This window comes from Entelurus aequoreus, linkage group LG21, assembly GCF_033978785.1.
Source record: "Entelurus aequoreus isolate RoL-2023_Sb linkage group LG21, RoL_Eaeq_v1.1, whole genome shotgun sequence".
Classification (NCBI taxonomy): Eukaryota; Metazoa; Chordata; class Actinopteri; order Syngnathiformes; family Syngnathidae; genus Entelurus; species Entelurus aequoreus.
Window position 1 is genome coordinate 2,240,150 of NC_084751.1, and position 27,564 is coordinate 2,267,713.

Below are 27,564 nucleotides of genomic sequence, written 5' to 3' on the forward strand. Positions count from 1 at the left end.
TTTGGGAAGCTGCCTTTTTTTGTAATTAGGGTCAAATGTGTGAGTGGATTTTAAGTATCTTAATCATGTTTTGTTGTGATGAACAGAAAGCGCCAGTCTGATAATGACACCAGTTGGCTGATAAAAATGACGAATGAATAAATCACCTCGCTTTGTACGATAATTTTGGAGTATAAAAAGGATTTTAAAAAAAAAAGAAAAAAAAAAGGCGTGTTCCGTGGGTGTTTTCCTCTTGGTTTCATTTCCGCGAAGTGCAAGATAATCTCCTCCCAGTTGTCGGTGAGTTTTCTAGCAACTGTTGCCCGGTGAGGCAGCAGCGCCATAGTCACCGTAGTCCTGGAGACTGTAACCCACCAACAACAACCTCTCGCTTCATCATTTACCACCGCCTCCTCCACCATCCTCATACTCATCCGCCAGTCCACAGCTCAGGTTTGGAAACATCTTTTTGTTTTTTTGGGGGGGTTTGTTTTTAAACTCCACTTACCGGCTGGTTGTTCTCACCTGCAGGCGGTGCGTGAGAGTGTTTTTGTCCGGCGTGTGAGCGCGGAGGCTCGGGTAGCAGTTTGGCTAGCGAGGGTGTTTCTTTGTAACGTGTTAGCCTCCATGCTAACACCGCCGCGGTTGTTCTGAATCTCCCCCCCCCCCCGCCCCCCCAGCGCGCCGGCGACACCTAAGCGGACAATGTAGTCGTGTTCGACCGCCGACTTATCTCCGTGGCTTATGTGTGAGGAATGTGTTTTAACTTTACATTCGGCCGAAAATCAACTTGCTAGCTACGGGCGCTAGCTCCCGCCCCCCCTCACCCCCCTCTTGGATGCTAGCTGGTCAGCTGGAGCAGGTGTCTCTGCCTGCTGCTAACGCCTGGATTGCCCACCCCTGTCACAATCAGCCCCCTTATTTGGGAGCCAATGTGACATTTTTACTCAAATACTTAAAAAAGCAAAGCGACCTGAGCTGGGATGACTTGTCTTTGATAATAGCTAAGCCATTACTTTCCCTTTTGTCTTGAGGGGAGAGCAAGATAGCAGCGCTAGCTCTCTCTCTCTCTCTTTCTCTCTCTCTCTCTTTCTCTCTCCACCTGCCCCTCTTTTGTGGCATCAGATGGTGATAAGCTAGTAGGGATGATGTTTGATAAGAAATTATCGAGTTCGAGCCTATTATCGAATCCTCTTATCTAACCGATTCCTTATCGATTCTCTTATCGAGCCCAGATAGGTTGTTGTATATGGAGAAAAAAACCCACAATATTTGGTTTAACAAAAGCTCACTTATATTATATAAGAAAAAAATAAAATCTAATAAATAAATAAATATTGACTGTTACCCCCCCTAAAAAAAATAAAATAAATAAATATTGACTGTTGTTACCCAAAGTATATTAAGTGGGATTTTTCAGAAAAACAAATATACAGTAACACAAAAAAACCTGTCTCTGTGATCACTATAAGTGTATAAATAATATATAATACTAATAATAATATATAACACTATAATAATTTAGTGTTAAATAAAATCAGTCCCTTGGGCACAAAACTGAAAATACAGCTCTCCAAAAAGTGCACTTCTGCTGCTATTTGACATAACTGTTTGTTATGATGCTTTGGCATTGTTGCACTTTATTTCTTTATTGAAAGAAAATTCTATGAAGAGAAAAGTTGTTTGCAAATGTGGTTACAATGCTAAAAAATTAAAAGTTAAAGGCCTACTGAAACCCACTACTACCGACCACGCAGTCTGATAGTTTATATATCAATGATGAAATCTTAACATTGCAACACATGCCAATACGGCCGGGTTGGATTAGTAAAGTGCAATTTTAAATTTCCCGCGAAATATCCTGCTGAAAACGTCTCGGTATGATGACGTTTGCGCGTGACGTCACGGATTGTAGAGGACATTTTGGGACACCATTGTGGCCAGCTATTAAGTCGTCTGTTTTCATCGCAAAATTCCACAGTATTCTGGACAACTGTGTTGGTGAATCTTTTGCAATTTGTTTAATGAACAATGAAGACAGCAAAGAAGAAAGCTGTAGGTGGGAAGCGGTGTATTAGCGGCCGGCTGCAGCAACACAAACACGTAGAGAACTGGGACAACAGAGACTCTTACCAGGAGGACTTTGAGTTGGATACACGCTACCGTGAGTACGCAGCTGAGGCTTCCAAACATTTGATCGCTTGCCCGTACGTGCATGCCGCTACGTGCATGTCACGTACGTGACTTTGGGGAAATGTATGTGCTGTATGAACTTTGCGGAAGTGAACGGTACTTTGGGCTGTGGGATTGAGTGTGTTGTGCGGGTGTTTGATTTGTATTGGCGGGTTGTATGGACGGGAGGGGGGAGGTGTTTGTTATGTGGATTAATTTGTGGCATATATAAATATAAGCCTGGTTGTGTTGTGGCTAATAGAGTATATATATGTCTTGTGTTTATTTACTGTTTTAGTCATTCCCAGCTGAATATCAGGTCGCACCCGTCTCTCACAGCATCTTCCCTATCTGAATTGCTTCCACTGCCCTCTAATCCTTCACTCTCACTTTCCTCATCCACAAATCTTTCATCCTCGCTCAAATTAATGGGGTAATCGTCGCTTTCTCGGTCCGAATCGCTCTCGCTGCTGGTGGCCATGATTGTAAACAATGTGAAGATGTGAGGAGCTCCACAACCTGTGACGTCACGCTACTTCCGATACAGGCAAAGCGACCAAAAGTTGCGAACTTTATCGTCGATGTTCTCTACTAAATCCTTTCAGCAAAAATATGGCAATATCGCGAAATTATTAGGTATGACACATAGAATGGACCTGCTATCCCCGTTTAAATAAGAAAATCACATTTCAGTAGGCCTATAAAGCTAAAAAAAAAAAAAAAACACTTTATTGAGTTAATATTATTTCTTTATACGGGGAAAGATGTGATGTTATGAGCTAGGCTAGGGAATATAACAACTACACTACCCAGCATGCAACGGGAGTGACCAGCATGCGCGGTAACCCCGAAAAGTGTTGTTGCATGTCGTCACGCCGGCAGCTAAGAATGAGGTTATGATCACGCTGTGAAAATAAACGTCAAAAACTCAGCCAACACGCCTCGTCTGCATTACTTATAATTAGACAGACAACACATATACAGTGTGATTTTGTTTTGTTTACAAGGAAAGAAAAACAAAAGTTAAAAAAGGGAGATGTGTTGTGTATATATATATGTACGTGCTGCGTTTGCTTTAAGAACGTTGCGACAGCTGCCGTAAAGGAGGTGCTTTGCTAGCCTGGTTGCTATGTTTCCGGTTGGTCGTAAAAGTGTTCGTCATGTGTTTGTACCCTGCTCAAATCTCTCAGTAAAGTTATTCATTGGATTATATCTTTTGTTTTGAACTTTATTACACCTTGGAGCGCTTTTTCCGGTCCATTGTTTTTCCTGCTTTCGCTATCTGCGCCTAATGACTGAGCTACGTGACGTCATTTCTTGTGATGTCCCACGGGGCATTTCTGGTCGGGACGGGATTCGAATAAAGAACCAACTCTTTTTCTTTACTATAGTGGTCTCGATAACGGGTACCGGTTCTCATAAAGGGATTCGAGTCCGAAGACTCGGTTCTTTTCTTATCGAACAACCGGGAAAACCGGTTTCGAGTATCATCCCTATAAGCTAGCTCAGTGTTTTTCAACCACTGTGCCGTGAGATATTGTCTGGTGGGCCGTGGGAAATTATGCAACTTGGTATAGCGATTTTAAAACTTGACAAACAAGTCAATGGCGTTTTAAAATTGTGTTTTTATCATCTTCGTCTTTTAGTAAAAGTAAAACCGTTTTTATCTTTTAACCTTTTTGAACAAGTCGCCTGGACTACTGCAAAAAGCTCTCTCCCGGTTGCAGTTAGTCCAGAACGCGGCAGCACGGCTTTTAACAGGGGCCAGGAAACGCCAGCATATAATCCCAATTCTTCAGAGTTTGCACCGGCTCCCTGTTCATTTTAGAATTGATTTTAAAGCTTTACATGGACTGGCAACTCATTATATCGCAGACCTCATCCAAATTTACACTCCTGCGCGCGCTCTGAGGTCCGAGAGCCAGCTCCAGCTCGTGGTGCCCAAGACCAGACTTAAATCTAGGGTAGACAGGGCCTTCTCTGTGGTCGACCCTGAGCTCTGGAACACTCTGCCCCTCCATGTTCGAACTGCTCCCACAGTGGAGTGTTTTAAGTCTCGTCCTAAAACCCACTTTTATTCTTCGGCTTTTAACACTACGTGAGTTGTGTGGTCCTCTGTCCTCTGTTTTTTTTAAATAAATTTTGATTTCTATTTACTGTTTTAATTGGTTTTACCCTTTAACATCGTTTTTAATCATATTTATTTTTATATTGGTTTTATATTTATTTTTTGTTTTTATTCAGTCATTGGTGGAGCTAAAGTTAATATTTGAATATTGTTTTTAATATTGTTGTGCAGCACTTTGGAAACATTTTTGTTGTTTAAATGCGCTATATGAATAAAGTGGCTTGGATTGGTAAATGGGTTGTACTTGTATAGCGCTTTTCTACCTTTTTTTTTTTTTTTAAGGAACTCAAAGCGCTTTGAGACTATTTCCACATTCACCCATTCACACACTGATGGCGGGAGCTGCCATGCGAGGCGCTAACCAGGAGCCATCAGGAGCAAGGGTAAAGTGTCTTGCTCAAGGACTAGGGATGTCCGATAATGGCTTTTTTGCCGATATCCGATATTCCGATATTGTCCAACTTTTAATTACCGATGCTGATATCAACTGACACGATATATACAGTCGTGGAATTACCGATAATTTCCGATATTACATTTTAAAGCATTTATCGGCCGATAATATCGGCAGTCTGATATTATCGGACATCTCTATCAAGGACACAACGGACGTGACTAGGGTGGTAGAAGGTGGGGATTGAACCAGTAACCCTCAGATTGCTGGCACGGCCACTCTCCCAACTTCACCTAATTGGTCCAATGTTGTTTTTTTTTGCAAATCAATAATTATAATCTGCAAATAATGTGTATTACACGGTTACTCTGCCGAGCTCTAGACAGCCCAAACACTCAACAACGGCACATTTGCGGATTATAATTACTGTTTTGCAAAAAATATTTTTAACCCAATTAGGTGAAATGACATAATCTCCCACGGCACACTAGTGGTTGAAAAACACTGAGCTAGCTGGTAACACCAGGCTAAGTTAGCATGAATGTGCCTTCCTGTGGCATATCTTTTTATTTTTAAATTAAATGTCTGTTGAATGTGTGTAAAGGACGAGGCCACTTCATTAGGCACCCCTGCACTGTCTAATGCAGTGTTTTTCAACTAGTGTGCCATGAGATACAGTCTGGTGTGCCGTGGGAGATTATGCCATTTCACCTAATTGGGTTAAAAATATTTTTTGCAAACCAGTAATTATAATCCGCAAATGTGCCGTTGTTGAGTGTCGGCGCTGTCTATAGCTCGGCAGAGTAACCGTGTAATACTCTTCCATATCAGTAGGTGGCAGCAGATAGCTAATTGCTTGGTAGATGTCAGGAACATGGTTTGTCATGATCACAATATGCGGGAGGCAGCATGTAGGTAAAAAGGTATTTAACACTTCAACCAAAAATGAACAAAAGGCGAGTGCCGCTAAGAAAAGGCATTGAAGCTTAGGGATAGCTATGCAAAACAAAACTAAAACTGAACTGGCTGCAAAGTAAACAAAAACAGAATGCTGGACGACAGCAAAGACTTACAGCGTATGGAGCATAGACGGCGTCCACAAAGTACATCCGTACATGACATGACAATCAACAATGTCCCCACAAAGAAGGATAGCGGCCGCTAGGGGTGTAACGGTACGTGTATTTGTATTGAACCGTTTCGGTACGGGGGTTCCGGTTCGGTTCGGAGGTGTACCGAACGAGTTTCCACACGGACATATTAAGTAGCGTAACACACGTTGTGTAAACAATGCACACCGAGGCACAACACACAGCATGCTAGCAGCTAAAGGGCTACGATAGGCTGACCATACGTCCTCTTTTCACCGGACATGTCCTCTTTTGTCAGGGCGGAGTTTCTTAAATGCCTCAAATGTCCGGCATTTTTAGTTAGGGTTGCATGTATTTTCAATGTACGTTCAGGGTTAAGAAGGGGTTAAAAACAAAACAAATTGTGCATGCAGCAGCATTCGTGAGGGAGGGGCAGAGACAGAGAGAGCGAGAGAGTTATGATAAACGTGCATACGTCGCCAGGCTCTGCTTTTTATCCATATATTACATTTTTTATTATCTATAGCAGGGGTGTCAAAAGTGTGTCCCGGAGGCCATTTGCGGCCCACAGCTAATGTTTTAAAGGCCCACGGCACATTCTAAAAATACTATTAAAATAAACAAAAACATAACAAAAGTGAAATAAAAAAGCTTAAAGGTTAAATATAATTTAGAAAAAGTTGCAATGTTGACTAATAAAACAAAGCTGTTTTTTTTTATTTCAAACTGTCATTGCTCAAAACATAATATTGAAACAAAATCAATGTTATTATGAATTATTGACCTATCAAATATCACTTTAAATACTCCACTAAGAAAAATATTTTTGGTGGAAGATTTTGCAAATTTGGTAAATAAATAACCCAAAAATGTATATTTTGTTGTTTTCTTACTATACCGAAAATGAACCGAACCGTGACCTCTAAACTGAGGTACGTACCGAACCGAAATTTTTGTGTACCGTTACACCCCTAGCGGCCGCACAACTTAAATAGTCTTGATTGCAAAAACAAAGCAGGTGCGGGGAATAGCGCTCAAAGGAAAACATGAAACTGCTACAGGAAAATACTATCAAAAGAGAAAAAGCCACCAAAATAGGAGTGCAAGACAAGAACTAAAACACTACACAAAACAGCAAAAAACTCCAAATAAGTCACGGTGTGATGTGACAGGTGGTGACAGTACACCTACTTTGAGACAAGAGCTATAGTGATGCATGCTTGGTTATGGTTTGAATTAATATCCAACAATTGCGAGAACAACTTTTCACTGTCAATATCAGCTGCTGCGTTTCATTTGTTTATGATTTCTGCTGGTGTTGTGCCTCAGGATTTTTTCAGGGAAAAAAATGTGCCTTGGCTCAGAAAAAAAGGTTGAAAAACACTGGTCCAATGCAGGGGTTGTTCAAAGTGTGGCACAGTGACAGAAACATAATGACTTAGCTTCATATGTGGTGGTTTTTTTTTGTTTTTTTGCTCACCCCATTTTTTTATTCTGTCAACGTTTGGTAAAAAATCTATAAATGTTGCCGATTAAAACGTAACTGTGAGTTTTCTTAGCAGGTTTGAACATGTTAGTTGTTTTTTTTGTTGAAGCTGTTGCTCAATCCCAGAGGTCTTCTAGGTGCCTCACACTTTGAAAACCACCGATCTAATGAGATCCAATGAATCATATGTAACGAGTAATGCTCACCTAATTGTGCACTTGTCTGTCAGGATACAGCCATAGGTGTTAAAAAAACACAACAACACACAGAGGGAGAAGTATATATTTGGGTTAGTTCAAAATAATTAGGGCTGGATGATATGGCTGAATCACAATTTTTATTTGTCGATATCAATGATTATTGATCCTTTTTTTTAAACTATCGAAAATAAGGACCAGGATATTAAATGTAAACATTTTATTTTAAATGTAACCTTCCTCTGATTGTGATCCCTCAGCTATCAAGGCGGAAAGAAAAGCAAATGTCGTCAAAAGCATTAAACAAAATCACAATGAACACCATAATAATCTCTCAAAATGTAGGTGCAAAATAATGAGTGTGTAAGAAATGCTCAATAAAGTGCATCGCAATAGTGCATAGTGTGAAAATGTAAACATGGAGAAACCTGAGAGGAACTGTTATCTGCAAGTGTCGTGTTAGGAAGTAACAGCTGTGTAACATTTAATTTGGTCTGTTTTTCTTATTTAAGTATGGAAAATAATAAATTTTATGCAGTAATTATTATTTTAAAAATAGTTTTAAATTATTCTTTTAAAGAAGCACATTTGTTATATTTTGTAATGTATTCTATTTATATAAAGTTAAAGTGCCAATGATTGTCACACCGCGCCCGGGAATCATTTGGTAATTCTCCCCCCAATTCCAACCCGTGATGCTGAGTTCCAAGCAGGGAGGTAATGGGTCCCATTTTTATAGTCTGTGGTATGACCAGTCCTGCACTTTGGCTCCTACCTGTTTTTTGATAACTGAATAGGGAACAGGCAGGGGTTGAAAAGAAAGATGTGAGAGCGGCTAAGGACTACGGTCTGTTAAAAATAATAATAATAATAGGAAAAAACTGCCAAACTGTGGAGGTGACTTTTCCTGTTTTATCCTCAATTTCTTCACTCTCTACAGCGCTCAGTTTTACTTTCTCTTCTCACGCCATGCAGAGAATCATCAGCGAGACAACAAGATGGCGCAACCGAACTTCATACTGTTACGTGATTGGCTGTTAGCGTGTCCTTCCCATTGCTCAATGATCACTTCCTGTTTTGCTAGTTTATCAGTGTGAATGCCTTTGTTCATGCAACCAACCTTGCTTCATCATTTCCGTTTTTTCCAACTAAAAAAAAAATATATTTATCAAACGCATTTTTCATTGATATTGTCTATCATGATATATATTGCTATCGTTTTATTGTCCCAGCCCTATGAATAATTCACTTGATATATATATTTTTAACCTATAAGAGGGATATTTTGTGAAGTTTGATTAAATACATTTTTTAATTGTCACTGCCTTTCTTTAAATTAGCTTAAAATGGCAAGACTACACAAAACAAATTACACATTTGCACTTTGTGGCAAAACATTTCTATTGAAAATGCTATTTTTGATTCCACACTTATTTTATAAAATCAGTGCTTCAATTATTTTAAATGTGTTGTAAGTACACCTCTGCATAACATTGTATCCTTATTAACAGTAAAAGTAAACAAAATAAAAAAATAAATGTAAACTTACAACAAAGAATACCTTTGTTAACATTGTTTGTTTAGTCTGTTACAGATAATATCTAATGTGCATCAATTTGCCTGAAAATAAAAAATAAATGTTTTTTTTAACTATAAAATTTTTTATTTTGACTGTCTTGAGCAATTTGATACTGAAAAATAAAATAATCTGAATGATTAATAATACATTCAAATTGATCTGCAACATTAACTTGAGCACAATATATAAAACACTTGAAGCTACAAAACAAAAATTATTTCAACAATTTGTGCTGATTTTTTATTTATTTAAATAAATTAAAATTAGGAAGTCAAGATTAATGGCTAAAATGTTTAGTAGTGCACAGTTTTTTAAAGCGGGGTTTGAAGCATGATACTGATAAAGCATGTCACACACGCCCCACTATTTGAGAAGGACGTTGCAAACTTTTATTTCTAACATAACATATTCGTCCACTAGATGGTGCTACTTCTTCCCACTCAAAGCATGCAGCAAAAACTTTTTTTTTTTACGGTTTTCTGCCATGGTGTCTTGCTACTGTGTAAAAAAACAAAAGTTGACTGTTCACTTCAGCTTGTTTTTTTTTTGTCTTTTTTTTAAAGAGGGATCATGTAAACATACTGGCCTTTAAAGTGTTCAAATCCCCCAAATATAATGAATACTCTATGTATATATCTCAGGCAGACAGAAATAGTTTTAAAAGATAGACTCTTTAAAGTGTGGGAAAACGTAACATTTTTACAGCAGTTTTTAGGCAGACCACACATCTAAAACTGTAGAAAAAAAGAAATGACTGAAAATCTACATTTATGTCAATCCATCAATCCCAGAGGTTTATAATAATAATAGGCTAAAAGTTTCAAAATGTATTTTTTAGGGAGTGGGCCGAGCTAGAGTTCGGTCAATAAAAACTGTTTGGAAGAACAAATTATAATTATTTGATAAGTAGTCTTAAGAGATGGAATCATGGGAAGTGCTAAAAATAATGTTTTTATAGCAGTTTTTTTCAATTTGGGGTACATTTTTGAATGTTTTTTAAGGGTTTATATTCTGTCCTTGTATCGTCAATATTCCCTAGATTGGTCTTGTTGGCGTATTGTTGCATCACAATGATTTTGTGGGTGTATTGTGCAGCTGCTACCTCCTATTTCCCATCAGGGGAAGGAAGAGCAGGTGATAGGGAGTACAGGTGCACCTCCTCAGGTCGCAGCGAGACCGCCTAAGACCTGCAACGATAGTGCAAGTAGACCGCATTAAATCAAAACAATTAGGTTAAAGTACCATGTTCCGAAATAAACATATTGATCTGTTGGCATTTACATGCCCAAAATGGGATAAGTATTGAACCCCACTTTTCTACAGTCAACTGCTAGTTATCAGATCATGTTACCGCTTACCTGTTGTCTGCAGGAATAGCGGCGTGCCACCTGCCAGCAGGATCTCGTTGCATTTCCAATCACTAAAAGAGGGCCTGATTAATTCAATTATTCAGTCATCCATTTTCATGGCTCAGCAGAATGCAGCTTGTATTTGTTTGCTTTTCGTGTTCCTCTGCAAAACAGGCATTTTAGATCCTTGCTGAATTCGGAGAGATGGCGTCCTGGCCCGAAGCCACATCTGCCAATTAAACTGAACAGTATTTCATGATCGCATGAGTCAGGATTTTTTTTGGTATTTATTTTAATCTGACATTTTTTTGGTTCCAATAGGAAAGTATTTGTTCAAACCGGTCTGTGGGGTAATATTCTGCGTATTCTGTTGAACTTTTCTGCAGTGTGCCTATTGCCAAGGACATACTGCTCAAAAGGACTGAGTCTTGTAAGAATAAAGTTGCAATATTACAAGAAAAGAATCAGAAATTCAAAAGAATAGTCCCATTATATTATTTTAAAAACAAGGCATAGCATGAAAAAATTGCATTGACGTGAATGAAGTTGCAGAGAATTAAGTGGCCATACGACAAGAAAAAAGTCATAGCAAGAATACAGCCTTCTTTTCATTCATTAATGTATTTATTTATAAATAGTGTTGCAATGGTATGAGAAAAAAAATCTTAATGTTTAACAACAAAGTTCGGATGTGCTGAAATGATAATGATGTTATAATGATAATTATTTTTTTTTAAATGCTGGAAGGAAAAAAGGAATAGTCACAATATTTTACAAAAAAATAGATTATATTGGAGGAAAAGTCATAACATTACAAGAAAAAAATTGTAATGTTAGAATTGAAATGTGCGATAAGTTGTTTTATTAAGAGTTGTAATGTTGCAAGAAAAAAATCATAATGTTAGTAGAAATTCGGGATTTAGCAATAAACAGTATTAATGATAACTGCTATAAAACTCCCGACAGTTAGTTTAAATTTAAATTATGGAAAAACTGTGATTGATAGCCGCACTTTGGTAAACTCATGGCGCTAGCTCGCTAGCTTAAATGCTAACATAAATACAAGTGACCTTAATGTCTTTCCACATTTAGACACGACATACTCCAATTTAAACTGAACACATTTCTGTCTAAATGACAAAGATATATTCAATTGTGTATATTGAAAATACAAGCTGTGCTGTCTTAGAACGGAGAAATCGATTTATACTCAGGGGAATATGACACAGGTGTGTTCAAGGACCGCTGAACAGAGTAGGACAACAAAACGCCCGTTTTTTATTTTAGTTATTTAAAAAAAGTCAAAAGATTTCAGCGTGTGTGTAAGTACTTTTTGAGTACATTCAACAAAACAGCCATAATAATGATAACCGTTTTAGTCACAATAACTGTGATATGAAATGTTCACATTGACTATGTTTCCATGCACTAAATTAGTCTGGTTTCTCAAATAGTTGATTTTTTTGTATTCTCACACCTACATTTGAAGTCCCTGTGTCTATGCACTCTCTCATATGACTACTGGTCATACGCCATGTGCCTTCTGTACATTCGGGGCGCTTTTTTCCCCTTTTAGCGCGGATTAATGTATTGCTTTTCCGGTTGACTTAAGACGTCACACCAGGCATCTGCGACTTCTTACAAGTCAACAGCCTAGCAAATGCAGCACAAAAAGGTTTGTGTGCACTTTCTTTTTTTTGCCTTGCAATATTCCTGCTTCATTATCTTACGTCTCACTCATCGTGAGTCTGAATGAAGCTGCGGTATCGTACATTTCCTTAGCTTTTTTTCTCCCATTTGATGCACTTCAAAATTTTACATCATTTTAATTTGTGAAGCAAATAAACAGTTTCCTCTTTACTGAAATTGTTACCTTTTTTATTTGCCGGAATCTGCTTCTGGATTATAAGCCAAGCGTTGAGACTGGCGCATGCGCGATATAAAGGGTCCCCTGCGGCGGCACACACCCACTCGAGAGATCTGGTTTTCCATCGCACTATCCAGCTGTGTTGCTCGTTTTCCAAAAACTGAACACGATCAGATTAAAGTGTTTCCATGGGTTGTAGGATGCTTATTTAGAGCGGATCTATTTGACAAATCGTACTAATTTAGTGCATGGACACGTTACATCTAGGACTGCAACAACTAATCGATTAAAATTGATTATAAAAATAGTTGGCGATTAATTTAGACATCGATTCGTTGGGTCTATGCTATGTGCATGCGCAGAGGCAATTTTTAATTTATTTTTAATTTTTTATAAACCTTTATTTATAAACTGCAACATGTACAAACAGCTGAGAAACAATCAAAATAAGTATGGTGCCAGTATGCTGGGTTTTTTTTCTATAAAATACTGGAAAGGATAGAAATGTAGTTTGTCTCTTTTATCCGATTATTAATCGAAGTAATAATCGACAGATTAATCGATTATCAAATTAATCGTTAGTTGCAGCCCAATTTACATCCCTAGTTAGAAAAATGCAAGATTAAAGGTTTTTGGGGGGGTTTTCTCAATAAAAGAATCCTCATGCTACAATAAAAAAATCATAATATTGTCAATATTTCATTCTTTGTATGCTACAATAAAAAATCATAATTTTGTCAATATTTCATTCTTTGTCAAACATTTATACTTCTAACGTGATAGAAACTCCCCATTTTACCACAAGTTTGTGAGTGTAATTTCACGGTTATTCTCATAAAATAAATATTTTATGTATATATATATATGTATATATATATATATATATATATATATATATATATATATATATATATATATATATGTATATATATGTATATATATATATATATGTATATATATATGTATATATATATATATATATGTATATATATATATATATGTATATATATATGTATATATATATATATATGTATATATATATGTATATATATATATGTATATATATATATATATATATATATATATGTATATATATGTATATATATATATATATATATATATATATATATATATATATATACACACACAGTACAGGCCAAAAGTTTGGACACACCTTCTCATTCAACGTGTTTTCTTTATTTTTATGACTATTTACATTGTAGATTGTCACTGAAAGCATCAAAACTATGAATGAACACATGTGGAGTTATGTACTTAACAAACAAAGGTGAAATAACTGGAAAAATGTTTTATATTCTAGTTTCTTCAAAATAGCCACCCTTTGCTCTGATTACTGCTTTGCAAACTCCTGGCATTCTCTCGATGAGCTTCAAGAGGTAGTCACCTGAAAGGGTTTTCACTTCACAGGTGTCATAGTTTTGATGCCTTCAGTGATAATCTACAATGTAAATAGTCATGAAAATAAAGAAAACACATTGAAATGAGAAGGTGTGTCCAAACCTTTGGCCTGTACTGTGTATATATATATATTTTTTTTTTCCCTTCACATATTATGACCTCATTTTCATTAAAAACTACAACTTTTCCCCCTCTACTATGTCAAATGTATCCACACAAAAATACGATAAAATTGTAAGTTTTGTAATTCTGTGACTATTCTGATGTTTTTTTCTTCTTCAGCGTCTCCTTGTTTAACTACAATGCTGTCACCTTGGCTTGGTGGGTATGTGTGCGCCTCTTTCAAAGTTCTTTAATATTTTCAATTACATGACTCGGCTCACGAATTTGCAAAAAAAACAAAAGTACGAGTGTTTTTTTTTGTTTGTTTCTTTATAAAGGGGAACCTTGCGCTCGTCATCGTTTTTAGTAAGGGGAATGGAGGCGGTGTGGGGTGCGGGGCAAAAAGAAAAACCAAAACGTGGCCCTCCTCGGACGCTTTTGTTCCCGTGTGTCTTTGTCGGGCTCGCACTTGCTCGGCGGAGCACGGCGTTTAAGTGGGCCACAAGGGAGTGTGTGCCTGAATGGTGAGGCAGAAGGTGTGTTTAGTGTTTGTGGAGGGGGTTGGGGTGAGGCAACCCGGGAATGTGTTGTGGTTCAGGGGTGCTTTTTTTTTTTTTTTCCTTCCCTGTGAAGGAGTTTTTTTCATTACGAATGATTGTGTCAACATCACAGAATGTAATAAATATGTAAACAGGCGCCATGATGTTCAGCATCATGTCTGACAGTGATAGTGAGAGTGCCAATTACCCTCCCCGAGGTGTTGAAAATAGCTCGCCATTGATGAATCTCTGTATGGCTCAGGAAAATGAGTCTTCTTTTTTTTTTTCTTTACGCTCTCTCTCTCTCTCTCTCTCTCGCTTTTCTCCACCTTTAGTAGCGAAGATTATTGACTCTGCTTTGTATTCTAACTTGGAGGTCAACCACTCTAACTGTTAATGCGAGTGAAAGCCCACAGAAAAAGGGCCAGTGTGATGTTGGAGATAAGGAAAGAGGGCGGGAGGGGTGCGACTGTCCCCGGAGAGAGTCGACGCTGTAAGGAAACCCGACTTAATTAACCAAGAGAGGTTTGTTCATGGAAACTGTGATGTGGAGGAGGTGGCCTCCCCCCCCCCTGGAGGCAATGGCTATTTAGCAGTCGTATTCCTCTATTAGTAGGGGAAGGGGCTCATGAATAACTACTGATGACAAATGTCAGGCATGTGTTGCGTTCTACTCTGTACTAGTCGACAAAAAGTGACATCTTCTTACCCAAACATCTGTTGAGTAAAAGGTATAAATGAGCTTCTCTGTACCTTGTTTTCCCCCTGAACTAAAGGTAGAAAGCAAGGAGAAGCAGCATCTATTTGGAGTTTGTTACATATTAACTTGCTTTATGGCCGCTGACCTGGAGACAGGACCATGTGCCACTGATGCATGAGCTTCTCAGAACATTGAGTACCACACGGCAAGAGAACAGGTGCTTTGCAGCTATCGATTTGCCCGAGACGGATGAGCCTGTTATTACGAGGCCCAGACCTCGCTTATTATGTGCTACCATTTGAGAAGTTTAGTAGTAAAAAAAAAAAAAAAAATCTTTTAAAAGGCAACCTTTGTTGTACGAAAGAGGGCAACATTCCACGTTGAACATAAGAAAACTGCTACCGACTGAACAATTTCAATATTTTGAGTCAAAACATGGTTATAGTGTTAGTTTATTTTGAACATGCATACAATTACAATATGATATATCACATATTTGTCAGTTTCTCATTACAGCATGCTCGAAAAGGAGTTGGAAGAAACAGATCTTATTTAATCCTACCTCTTTTCATTTCAAAGCAATTTTGTTTTCCAACAAGAGCCGGCCGCATATGAAAAGACGTGCAGGGCATTTGATATTCTATTTGTGTTTATAAAACACGCTAAAACCATTCTGACATTGGCCAAAATATGCTAAATAGTTAAATATTATATAAAGTACAGGCCAAACGTTTGGACACACCTTCTCATTCAATGTGTTTTCTTTATTTTCATGACTATTTACTTTGTAGATTGTCACTGAAGGCATCAAAACTATGAATGTGGAGTTATGTACATAACAAAATAAATTGAAATAGCTAAAAACATGTCTTATATTCTAGTTTCTTCAAAATAACCACCCTTCGCTCTGATTACTGCTTTGCACACTCTTGGCATTCTCTTGATGAGCTAACTCCTTCAAGAATGGTCGAAAACCATTTCAGGTGAAATCGAAAAAAATGCCAAGAGTGTCCAAAAAAGTAATCAGAGCAAAGGGTGGCTATTTTGAAGAAACTAGTTATTTCACCTTTTTTTGTTAAGTACATAACTCCACATGTGTTCATTCATAGTTTTGATGCCTTCAGTGACAATTATTTTTAGATATGTGTATTGGGGCAAAACAAATGTATGTCGAAAAACCCCTTGTCATTTTTTTTCCTTTACTGTGACCCTGATCTTAAAACCACACCCCACCCTCTCCAATAGTGTCACAATTTATCTTTTGAAATTGTTATCCGTATCTTAAAGTTGTCACCACTATTTTTTTTTCCCAGAAATGGTACAAAATAAACTTCATGATCATTATAAAGTTAAAAAAGTTAAAGTACCAATGATTGTCACACACACACTAGGTGTGGCGAAATTATTCTCTGCATTTGACCCATCGCCCTCGATCACCCCCTGGGAGGTGAGGGGAGCAGTGAGCAGCAGCAGTGGCCGCGCCCGGGAATCATTTTTGGTGATTTAACCCCCAATTCTAACCCTTGATGCGGAGTGCCAAGCAGGGAAGTAATGGGTCCCATTTTCATAGTCTTTGGTATGACTCGGCCGGGGTTTGAACTCACAACCTACCGATCTCAGGGCGGACACTCTAACCACTAGGCCACTGAGTAGGTACAACTGCGCATTTGTTTGTACTCAATCTCTAACACAACAGTGAATAAATGAATATTAGATACATATACAAATAAAGTTCTCATAATTAAATACTTAAGTTATGATTCACATAATGAGATGATTAAGATTATCTAATTTTTCAATAAGCTTCGAGATGTTTATCAGGATTCTTATTCCTTGTGCTTTGTAAACACTTGCATTTGAACAGCCTCTGAAACTGGATCATATCAGTACATTGTTTGAGTTCTTTGCTTAATTTAATTCCACATACTGATATACTAAAGGTCATAAGTGTTGTACGTGCTGACAAATGTTTTAAATTACATTTTTCCCCAAGGTTATATTTGTCTTTTATTGAGAATAATTGTTGTACATTCTTGGGTAGCAGGTTATAGTTCAATAAACAAAAGGCTTTGAGTGTTCTCTATAGCCAACATTATGCATCATTCTAACTGACCTTTTTTGTAAATGAAGTGTACTTTTGTAATTTTTTCCCACATATTTCTGCACAATGCCTCAGATATGGTAACACTAGCGAGCAGTAAAGAATATGGAGTGATTTTTGGTCCAGAATATATTACTATTTTTCGCTGTTGAAATATTTTTTGCTACCTTATGTTGTATATTTTTTTATATAAGATTGCCAGTTCATTTTCTCATCTATTACACCCAAAAATGTGATTTGTTTTATCCTTTCAATGTCTACTCTATTTGTGTTTGACTTTCTCTTCTACTGTTACCGAATATCATTATTTTAGTTTTACTTGGATTTAAAGAGTCTGTTTTTGTCGAACCAACTCTTTGGTTTTGTTAATTTCTTAGCTTCTGTGTGTTCTTTCCATTACAAAACATGGTTGTATCATCAGCAAATAGTACTAACTTTAAGTCCGTTGTAACTCTACACATGTCATTTACAGTCATGGTCAAAAGTTTACATACACTTGTGAAGGACATAATGTCATGGCTGTCTTGAGTTTCCAAACATTTCTACAACTCTTATTTTTTCGTGATAGAGTGATTGTAGCACATACACTACCGTTCAAAAGTTTGGGGTCACCCAAACAATTTTGTGGAATAGCCTTCATTTCTAAAAACAAGAATAGACTGTCGAGTTTCAGATGAAAGTTCTCTTTTTCTGGCCATTTTGAGCGTTTGATTGACCCCACAAATGTGATGCTCCAGAAACTCAATCTGCTCAAATGAAGGTCAGTTTTGTAGCTTCTGTAACGAGCTAAACTGTTTTCAGATGTGTGAACATGATTGCACAAGGGTTTTCTAATCATCAATTAGCCTTCTGAGCCAATGAGCAAACACATTGTACCATTAGAACACTGGAGTGATAGCTGCTGGAAATGGGCCTCTATCCACCTATGTAGATATTGCACCAAAAACCAGACATTTGCAGCTAGAATAGTCATTTACCACATTAGCAATGTATAGAGTGTATTTATTTCAAGTTAAGACTAGTTTAAAGTTATCTTCATTGAAAAGTACAGTGCTTTTCCTTCAAAAATAAGGACATTTCAATGTGACCCCAAACTTTTGAACGGTAGTGTACTTGTTGGTCACAAAAGACATTCATGAAGTTTGGTTCTTGAGCGAAACGATGTTAACTACCATTAGCATATATATTTTAAATTATAAGAGATTTGTTTTTAAATGTAGGTATACATTGTTTTAGCCTTTTTAAAGAAAATCTTATCATTGTAAATTATATGATGACGTCATGATGGCCACGCCCTCCCCCGCCACAAGTATCTTGGGCAATCTCGGGAAAACTCTCAAACCTCTGCCTTGTTTTTAATGAATACTTTGGCCTACTACGCTACTGTATTTTAATGTTAGTCATTATGGTGGTATTTGGGGAGCCATGTGTTTTGTGAGTTGGTACTTGGTGAAAAAAGTTTGAGAACCACTGGTCTATTTTTTATTGCTAGTGTGTCACTGATAATCCTTTGTAGTCAACGAAAATGTTTTTTTAACAATAACCAAATTGCTGGCTAAGATGAGTAATTACTATTGAGCTGTAACTGGTTTTGCCAGTCTGATAGGTGGTGGCATGAAGGCTAGGTCCATACATCGCTAAATGGGAATATCAAAACCGTTTTTTCCTCCACCCTTACCCTTGATGCATTGTAGTAAACCCTACAATGCCTCAAGGGGAAAAATAGGAATATTAAATGAGGACGGATCAGGAAGTCACATCACTCCTGGATATTACTGAGAACGATAATCTACATTGTAGATAAAGTATTGCAAAGTGTATGCATCAAATACCAAAAGCAGGGTTTTTGAAGGTCTTCCAAGTGCAGTGACTCAAAGAAAATGAGAATAATACATGCGGACTGATAAGAAAGTGAGGTCACTCATGAATATTACACTCAACAGAAAATCTAAAATTGTTGTAAAATAGGCAGTCATTCCGGTAGTAGTCATACTTGAAAGGTTTATCAGCATTGCACCTGAATCTACATTTAGCATGGCTGTAAATGTCGTCCGTCTAATTAGGCGCCATGCAGACCCCTGAAGCAGGCGCTGACTCCACCTCCACCGTCCCTATCCAGACCAGCGTGCCTGTCCAGCCTGCGGGCTCCACCCAGCAGCTGCCTGTACAGCAACAGGTAACATCACCACGGGTGAACACCGCATATATATTTCAGGATCTGCATCTTTAACGTGTTCCTTGGCCATTGCATTCCAGACACAGACTGTTCAACAGGTCCAGCATGTTTACCCAGCACAGGTGCAGTACGTGGAGGAAAATGGCAGCGTCTACACCAATGGCAACATGTGAGTCACGGATTACAGCCTGTCGGCTCACCTCTGGAGAGTCTCTTCACGCATGTCATTCATGTCACTGGCACATGACGTCGGCCAGAGCGCGATTTGGGGCGCCGTCACCTGAACATGACCAGAAGTAGGATTGTGGTTTTAAGTGGCTCAGCGGCGTCCCTCCCCCCTGAGGGGCGGTGCGACGCGGTGCCGCTAACAAGCTAAGACTTGCGTGTTTGACTCCAGCTACTGGTGGCTTCAATGGAATACTTTTGGACAGCGGCGTCCAAACATTTTCCAACAAGAGCCGGCCGCATATGAAAAGATGTGTGGGGCGTTTGATGTTCTTCACGTTTGTGTTTATAAAACACGCTAAAACCAATCTGACATTGGCCAAAATATGCTAAATAGTTAAACATTACCGTATTTTTCGGATTATAAGTCGCAGTTTTTTTCATAGTTTGGACGGGGGTGCGATTTATACTCAGGAGCGACTTATGTGTGAAATTATTAACACATTACCGTAAAATATCAAATAATATTGTTTATCTAATTCACGTAAGAGACTAGACGTACAGTACCGCATTGTCTACCTTTGGAGTTGGCAGAGTTGTTTAGAAGCGACACCGAGAAAGAAGATTTCATGGGATTTAGCGATTAGGAGTGACAGATTGTTTGGTAAACGTATAGCATGTTCTATATGTTATAGTTATTTGAATGACTCTTACCATAATATGTTACGTTAACATACCAGGCACGTTCTCAGTTGGTTATTTATGCCTCATATAACGTACACTTATTCAGCCTGTTGTTCACTATTCTTTATTTATTTTAAATTGCCTTTCAAATGTCTATTGGTGTTGGATTTTATGAAATACATTTCCCCAAAAAATGCGACTTATACTCCAGTGCGACTTATATATGTTTTTTTTCCTTCTTTATTATGCATTTTCGGCCGGTGCGATTTATACTCTGGGGCGATTTATAATCCGAAGAATACGGTATATACAGTACAGGCCAAAAGTTTGGACACACCTTCTCATTCAATGTGTTTTTTTTATTTTCATGACTATTTACATTGTAGATTGTCACTGAAGGCTTCAAAACTATGAATGTGGAGTTATGTACATAACAAACTTGTCTTATATTCTAGTTTTCTCAAAATAACCACCCTTCGCTCTGATTACTGCTCTGCACACTCCTGGCATTCTCTCGATGAGCTAACTCCTTCAAAACTGGTCGAAAACCATTTCAGGTGACTACCTCTTGAAACTCATTGAAAAAAATGCCAAGAGAGTGCAAAAAAGTAATCAGAGCAAAGGGTGGCTATTTTGAAGAAACTAGGATATAAAACATGTTTTTTAGTTATTTCACCTTTTTTTGTTAAGTACATAACTCCACATTCATAGTTTTGATGCCTTCAGTGACAATTATTTTTTAGATATGCGAATTGAGGCAAAACAAATGTATGTTGCAAAACCCCTTGTCATTTTTTTTCCTTTACTGTGACCCTTATCTTAAAACCACACCCCACCCTCTCCAATAGTATCACAATTTATCTTTTGAAATTGTTATTATTTTTTTCCAGAAATGGTCCAAAATAAAGTTCATGATCATTATAAAGTTAAAAAAGTTAAAGTACCAATGATTGTCACACGCACACACTAGGTGTGGCGAAATTATTCTCTGCATTTGACCCATCACCCTTGATCACCCCCTGGGAGGTGAGGACTCAGCCGGGGTTTGAACTCACAACCTACCGATCTCAGGGCGGACACTCTAACCACTAGGCCACTGAGTAGGTTGTCATATGTAGATTATTATATATATTATATTATTATATAGATTCACCCGGTCACACTTTCGGATCGATTCAGACTCTGCACAAAAAAATCTGCAATTAGCAGCATTTATGTAAGGGTCTTGCACATCAGTGTTATTTTGTGTCACGATAATACCAGAAAGCATCTACTGGACAAACAACTTCTCTTGACAGATACATGTCAAGAAAATCCATTAATAACAAATTAAAAGGCAAAAAAAAAACTTTTATAAATTCTTTCCGCTGCTCTCTTCCTGACAGACGAACCTACTCGTACTCGGAGCCACAGCTGTACAGCCAGAACAGTGGGGGAAGCTACTTTGACACGCAAGGGAGCTCGTCTCAAGTGTCCACGGTGGTCACCTCCCACGGCATGGCCAGCAACGGCGGAGGGGGCAGCGGAGGCATGAGCATGGGTCTGACCGGGGGTCAGGTTATCAGCGGCGGCTCCGGGGCCTACCTCATGGACAACGCCGGAGCCCACCCTGCCACCCAGACCGCACGGGCGTCCCCGGCTACTGTAAGTAGCACCACACCTGGCCTCATGTCTCGCTTAACTTCCAGACCCATCTATAGTGTGTTTTATGGGGCTCACATCTGCCGAGCTTTTCTTACCTGCAGTCGTACACTCGACACGCTGAATTAGCACTGACACACAATCTACAAAACCCAAAACCAGTGAAGTGTGCATGTTGGTAAAGCTCCCACACTTTGGATAACGAAACTGCAAGCAAAATATGTCCCCTGCACTTCAAAAGTAGAATAAGTACATTGTAATAGCATAGTAATTATGACATGTACATTTTAGAAAGCTTGTAGTCTCTTTCTAAAAAATATATTAGTTGATAGGAAAGGAAACTTGTAATCAATACTCCTTGCCCCTCACTTGTTCATGCGCGCAAAAACCTGTGAAAATAATTTGTTTTTTTCATAAGGCATGAAAATGACAGGGTGGACAATGGCATAAGAGGGTGGATACATTGTGATATGTCATTAAATAGCCTTATTAATTCAATACATATCAAGGAAATTCTGTAAAAAAAAAAAAAAAAGGTCCTTTTTCCCGCATATAGGAAGAAGTTACCAGTAAAACCGTTTTGTTCCATTCTACCTGCAATCAATCGATCAAATGTTATAGAGAGAACACTTGGACACATCTGCAAACATCTGCAGAGACATTGCTCAATTCTGCTGTTGCTATTCCACATATTGTGCTTCCACGCTGCTTACACTTCACTTTGACTTTCCTTTCATTGACACTCTTTCTTTCCCCAGCAGACTATCAGACTGTTTTCCATTTGTGCCTCGCTTTCTTTGGGTTCTTTTTTCTTTTATCCTGGTCAGAATCACAACATTCTCTATATCTTCTGACTTCTTGCTTTCTCAGGTTTTTTGAGCTCGTTCCTTTAAAAAGACAATTCAAAATGTTCACTCCCACATTTGAAATTGCCTTTCCAGCTAGACTAGGCTTGCCTTATAAAATAGTTTTTTTTAAAACTGGTATCCCCAGAAAAGTGCATATTGTCCACTCTTACTATGTATAATATGTACTGTTATAAAATGTAGTTTTATGTTTACATTTACAAATGCCGTAATATATGTAATACAATCAGCATATGGCCTAAACAATGCACTTGTCCACCTTGTCAGCACACCTCCAATGACCGAGAGGACATCTTTGGATAATCTTAGCATTTAATAAGGTTATGGTGGACTTTGATTTAGCAAGCTAACCATATAACGTTTAACAAATGTATTTCAAATTTCTAAAAAGCTTTTGTATTAGTTTTTCCCCCGAGTGGACATGTTAATGAGCTTGACAACTAACTACATGTGATGAAAATGTCAAAATAATACTTACTTTTCAACTATCCACGTTTAAAAGACACAATGTTGGTAGTAATGTCACTGACAACCTGAGAGGTTGGGCTCATAATGTTCCAGGGACATGTGCAAAATGATTATGAAATAGAATATAAATTACTATAATGACTCATTTTATCAAAGAAGTGGTTGTGGAAAATAAAACCAGGTAAAAAGAAATTGATGTTATATAATTTAACTACTGTAGTGCACAAAACAATTTGTGGGACATGCCAAAGTTACATACATTAATGATAAAAAACTATGTATTAAATTAAGGAAACATATTTTAAGAGACCTATTGTTATATTAATGTGTGACCATTTATAATAAGGCTTCAGAGTTGTATTTTTTGCTTCCTTTGAATAGTGATGAGGACACCAAAGGAACTTTATATTAATATTGACTCAGGAGTACACTGGGGGAATTTTTTTTAGGAATTTGCTGCAAAAATGTTTGTCTCCTAAGTTTTGAGCCGATATAGTGTCATTCCCGGGCCGGATTTGGCCCCTGGGCCGCCAGTTGAATAGCCCTGCTACATTCTAATCTATTCATTATGTGGCTGTGATTACATTTACTATTGGGGGACACTTTACCACAAAACATACATAGAGCAGGGGTCTCCAACTTTTCTTGCACCAGGGACCAGTTTAATGTAGGCATTATTTTCATGGACCGACCTTCCAAGTGTGGCAGATAAATACCGGTACTGCAAAAATACAAGTCACCATAACGCTGAATTAGTGGGAGCCCTTGGCTGGTTTCTTTGCGATGAGATGGAATGAGATATAGTATGCAGTAGGAATGGGATTCATATGACTCCAGTCGTTGCAATTTACCTGACACATGAAACGTGACGAATTGGGGGGATGTATTAGCCACTTTAGATGGCAGAGTGCTGAATATCTTAAAATATGTTTTGTGGCTATTCCAACTTTGACCACAGTGTCAGTTGCTATGTAGAGTGGCTCTTTCCATCATTTTTAGCAGACTGCATTGCAAAATGAATAAACCCCACCTTCCTCTACGCGAGATCCACCCAGGAATGAGCCAGATAAATCCCTTCCCTGCTGTATACCATCAACCTGCCAGGGACTGCAGATGGAAATCAGCCTTTGGCTACAATCTGGAACATTTGCATACATGTTCATTGGGAAGACATAACAAGTGGCAAATTCATTATCCGAGTTCTATTATTCATCTATGAACAAGCTAAATGGTGTGTCTAGTGGGACAGGCGAAAGTTGAGTCAGAGAAAATGTGGTGGTTTATAAATTATTTAAAAAAATGTTTGCCACCCGGTAGGGCTGGGCGATATATCGAATATACTCGACGGTTTGTCTCTGTGCGATATAGAAAATGACTATATCGTGATACTCGAGTATGCGTTCTCACGCAGTTGCTTTTAGCTGCGGGCATTACACTACAGGCGTTTCTCACTCTTTGTTGTCCCTCCTTCTCAATGAGACATAAAACGAGCTCACCTTCTTACATACGTCACATACTGTCGCACGTGCAACATGATGTTGCACATGACACGCCCTCGCAAAGCAGAGAGGTAGCGACACGGGTAACATTAGCTGTAGTGCTAACGGTGCGGAGCGAGAGGTAATACGAGAGAAAAAGGTGTGAATCTGGTAACAAATGAAGGAAGAATTAATTCCCAAGAAAAACAGCACAGGGTCCATCGTCTGGCGGTGGTTTGGCTTCAAGCAGAAATGTGTCGAACAGACAACCGTAATATGTCAAGTATGAGGCAAAGTGTTGCTACAAAAAGTATCATTGCTATGCTAATTTGTAGCATCATTTGAAAAGTCCCCCGCTAGAGAATAAGGAGTTCTTGAAACTCCTCATGTCAACATCTCGGCCGGTGCCACACCCACAAAATGCCCAAGCAGCCATTTTCAGATCAACACCGTATGAACAAAATAGTCAACAACAGGAGGAGATAACGTCCGCAGGAACCTACCACATAGCGAAGGAAATACACTATTTGATTTCCTATTATGCAGCTCATTTTTATTTGACAGTTATTGAAATATCTTGTGTGACATCATGCACAAAAGTGCACTTTATTAGTTTTAAACTATTGTAGTGGCGTTCTGTACAAAAAGTACACTTTAATTTAGTGTTGTTTTGATATGTCATCTTAGTGACATGATGCACTAAAGTGCACTAATAGCTTGTTTTAAAATGTCTCTGACAATCTTGCGCTTTCTGTTTTGGAAATGACATGAATGTTTGTGCCACTGCTTAATAACTGTTTAATAAATGCAGTTTTGTTAAATTGACTTAGTTGTGATTTCCCTCTCTGCATGAAAGTTTAAAACGAGCATATGTTAATGCAGTATGAACAAGAATGTTTTGATGTAGACACATAGAATCATCATACTGCTGTGATTATATGCATCAAGTGTTCATTCAAGGCTAAGGCAAAATATCCAGATATATATAACGTGTATCGTGACTTGGCCTAAAAATATCGAGATATTAATAAAAGGCCATATCGCCCAGCCCTTCCACCCAGTAGCAAATGTGTCATAGACTAGTACGTGAATTGTAGCATCCCAACACTAAAATAAATACTTTTTTAAGAACCTTGTTGTGACAAAGCATGACTTCAGTTTCCGAAGTTAGATTATCATGCAATTTGTAGTCTTGTTCAGTCCTGTGCAGCGGGTGGTTGTAACAGTTGTTGGTGTGTGTGCCAGAGGAATCTGGAAGGGTTAGTTCTCTGCAAGTATGGCATTGCGGACTTTCACATGAGACGCCTTCATATGTCTTAACTAAGCAAATATGTTATTTTATGTTCAGCTCTACTCGGGTTTACAAGCGCTTGCTCTGAGGTGAAGGGCTTTTGCCGAGGTTTTCTTTGTCACTCCATTATTTTGTTGGACTCTTCCTGGCTTTTGTTTTTATTTCGCTCTTCTTACATTTTGTTGTCCTGTGCTTGGTGCGTTGTCAGATTGAAATGGCGATTGAGACGCTCCAAAAATCTGAGGGTTTATCCAGTCAGAGAAGCTCACTACTCAACAGCCATGTAAGTTGCTGCGCTTTGCCTCTTTCGGTTTTTTTCCTGTCTCTCTTCAGTTCGCTGATGCCTCTTGCTTCTTTTGCCTGCTTTGCTTTTTTTTTTTTTGAGGGGGGGATTTGAATTACAGACAGGCAGCCCTACGTCTTTTGTGTGTTGTTCAAACTGTTTTCCGCCCCTGCAGCTGCAGTGGCTGCTGGACAACTACGAAACAGCAGAGGGTGTGAGTCTACCGCGATCCACCCTCTACAATCACTATCTGCGCCACTGCCAGGAGCAAAAACTGGACCCGGTGAACGCAGCCTCCTTTGGCAAACTCATCCGCTCCATCTTCATGGGACTCCGTACAAGACGCCTCGGGACAAGGTACGCTCTCGTGGCCCGGACGCCCTATCCGCCTTTGACGTCGGCGTTCCGTCTTGCAGGGGGAACTCCAAATATCACTACTACGGAATACGTGTCAAGCCTGATTCGCCGCTCAACAGACTCCAGGAGGACATGCAGTATATGGCCCTCAGACAGCAGCCAGTCCAGCAGAAACAGAGGTAGACTCTCCCGTGCGCACGCGCACACACGCAGTAACTGGTTTGAGGACATTAAACCCAAAGGCGGACCATTTCAGATTCAAGCCAGTGCAGAAGTTTGACACCAGTCCGGCAGAGAACTACTCAGGTGGGGGTCTTAACCAGCCGGGTGCAGCTGAGCAGACGATTATCGCACAGAGTCAGCACCACCAGCAGTTCTTAGGTCAGTCGCAGCCGCATAAAAATGACCCTGACTGTCTTCTTAATGACTCCGTAGCAACCGATTTAACTGTCGTCATGGCAACAGATGCATCGCGGGCTCTGCCTGATTTTGTGGAGCTGGACTTGGGGCAGAGTAACGCAGAGAACATCAGCCCGGAGGACGTGAAAGCTCTCCAGTCACTTTACAGGGAGCACTGTGAGGTTAGAGCACGTTGTCTTGCTTTGCACGCTTTTGCACTAATACAGACCTAACACGCTTTTTGAGGAGAAAAAACAGAAAGAAACCAAAGCAATTCTCTCCTGTAAGAAATAATGTAAATGCAATGAATCCGCTGCCCCCTCCCTCTTTAACTCCCGCCCATAACTGCACTAACATGTCCATCATCAAAACTCACTTTTTTAATTGAATCTTTAATGCTGTTACTTCATTCAATGCATACTGTATTTTTCGGACTATAAGTCGCTCCGGAGTATAAGTCGCACCGGCCAAAAATGCATAATAAAGAAGGAAAAAAACATATATAAGTCGCACTGGAGTATAAGTCGCATGTTTTGGGGAAATTTATTTGATAAAACCCAACACCAAGAATAGACATTTGAAAGGCAATTTAAAATAAATAAAGAATAGTGAACAACAGGCTGAATAAGTGTACGTTATATGAGGCATAAATA

The 27,564-nt window shown here is 38.6% G+C and overlaps 1 protein-coding gene across 2 annotated transcripts in view; it reads left to right on the plus strand.

Moving 5' to 3' along the window:
• The first annotated feature begins 250 nt into the window (after positions 1 to 250).
• Positions 251 to 27,564, plus strand: part of rfx3 (regulatory factor X, 3 (influences HLA class II expression)) — a 40,798-nt gene continuing 13,484 nt past the window's right edge. Inside the window, exons 1-9 of one of the 2 annotated variants that reach the window (XM_062032190.1) lie at positions 251 to 432; positions 19,167 to 19,279; positions 19,360 to 19,448; positions 21,514 to 21,772; positions 26,081 to 26,155; positions 26,331 to 26,512; positions 26,572 to 26,691; positions 26,769 to 26,893; positions 26,978 to 27,093. In XM_062032190.1, coding sequence (XP_061888174.1) covers positions 19,172 to 19,279; positions 19,360 to 19,448; positions 21,514 to 21,772; positions 26,081 to 26,155; positions 26,331 to 26,512; positions 26,572 to 26,691; positions 26,769 to 26,893; positions 26,978 to 27,093 — 1,074 coding nt within the window. In that variant the 5' untranslated portion in view covers positions 251 to 432; positions 19,167 to 19,171. Of the gene's footprint in view, positions 433 to 19,166; positions 19,280 to 19,359; positions 19,449 to 21,513; positions 21,773 to 26,080; positions 26,156 to 26,330; positions 26,513 to 26,571; positions 26,692 to 26,768; positions 26,894 to 26,947; positions 27,094 to 27,564 lie in introns of both variants that reach the window. The other variant, XM_062032191.1, reaches the window with a different exon arrangement.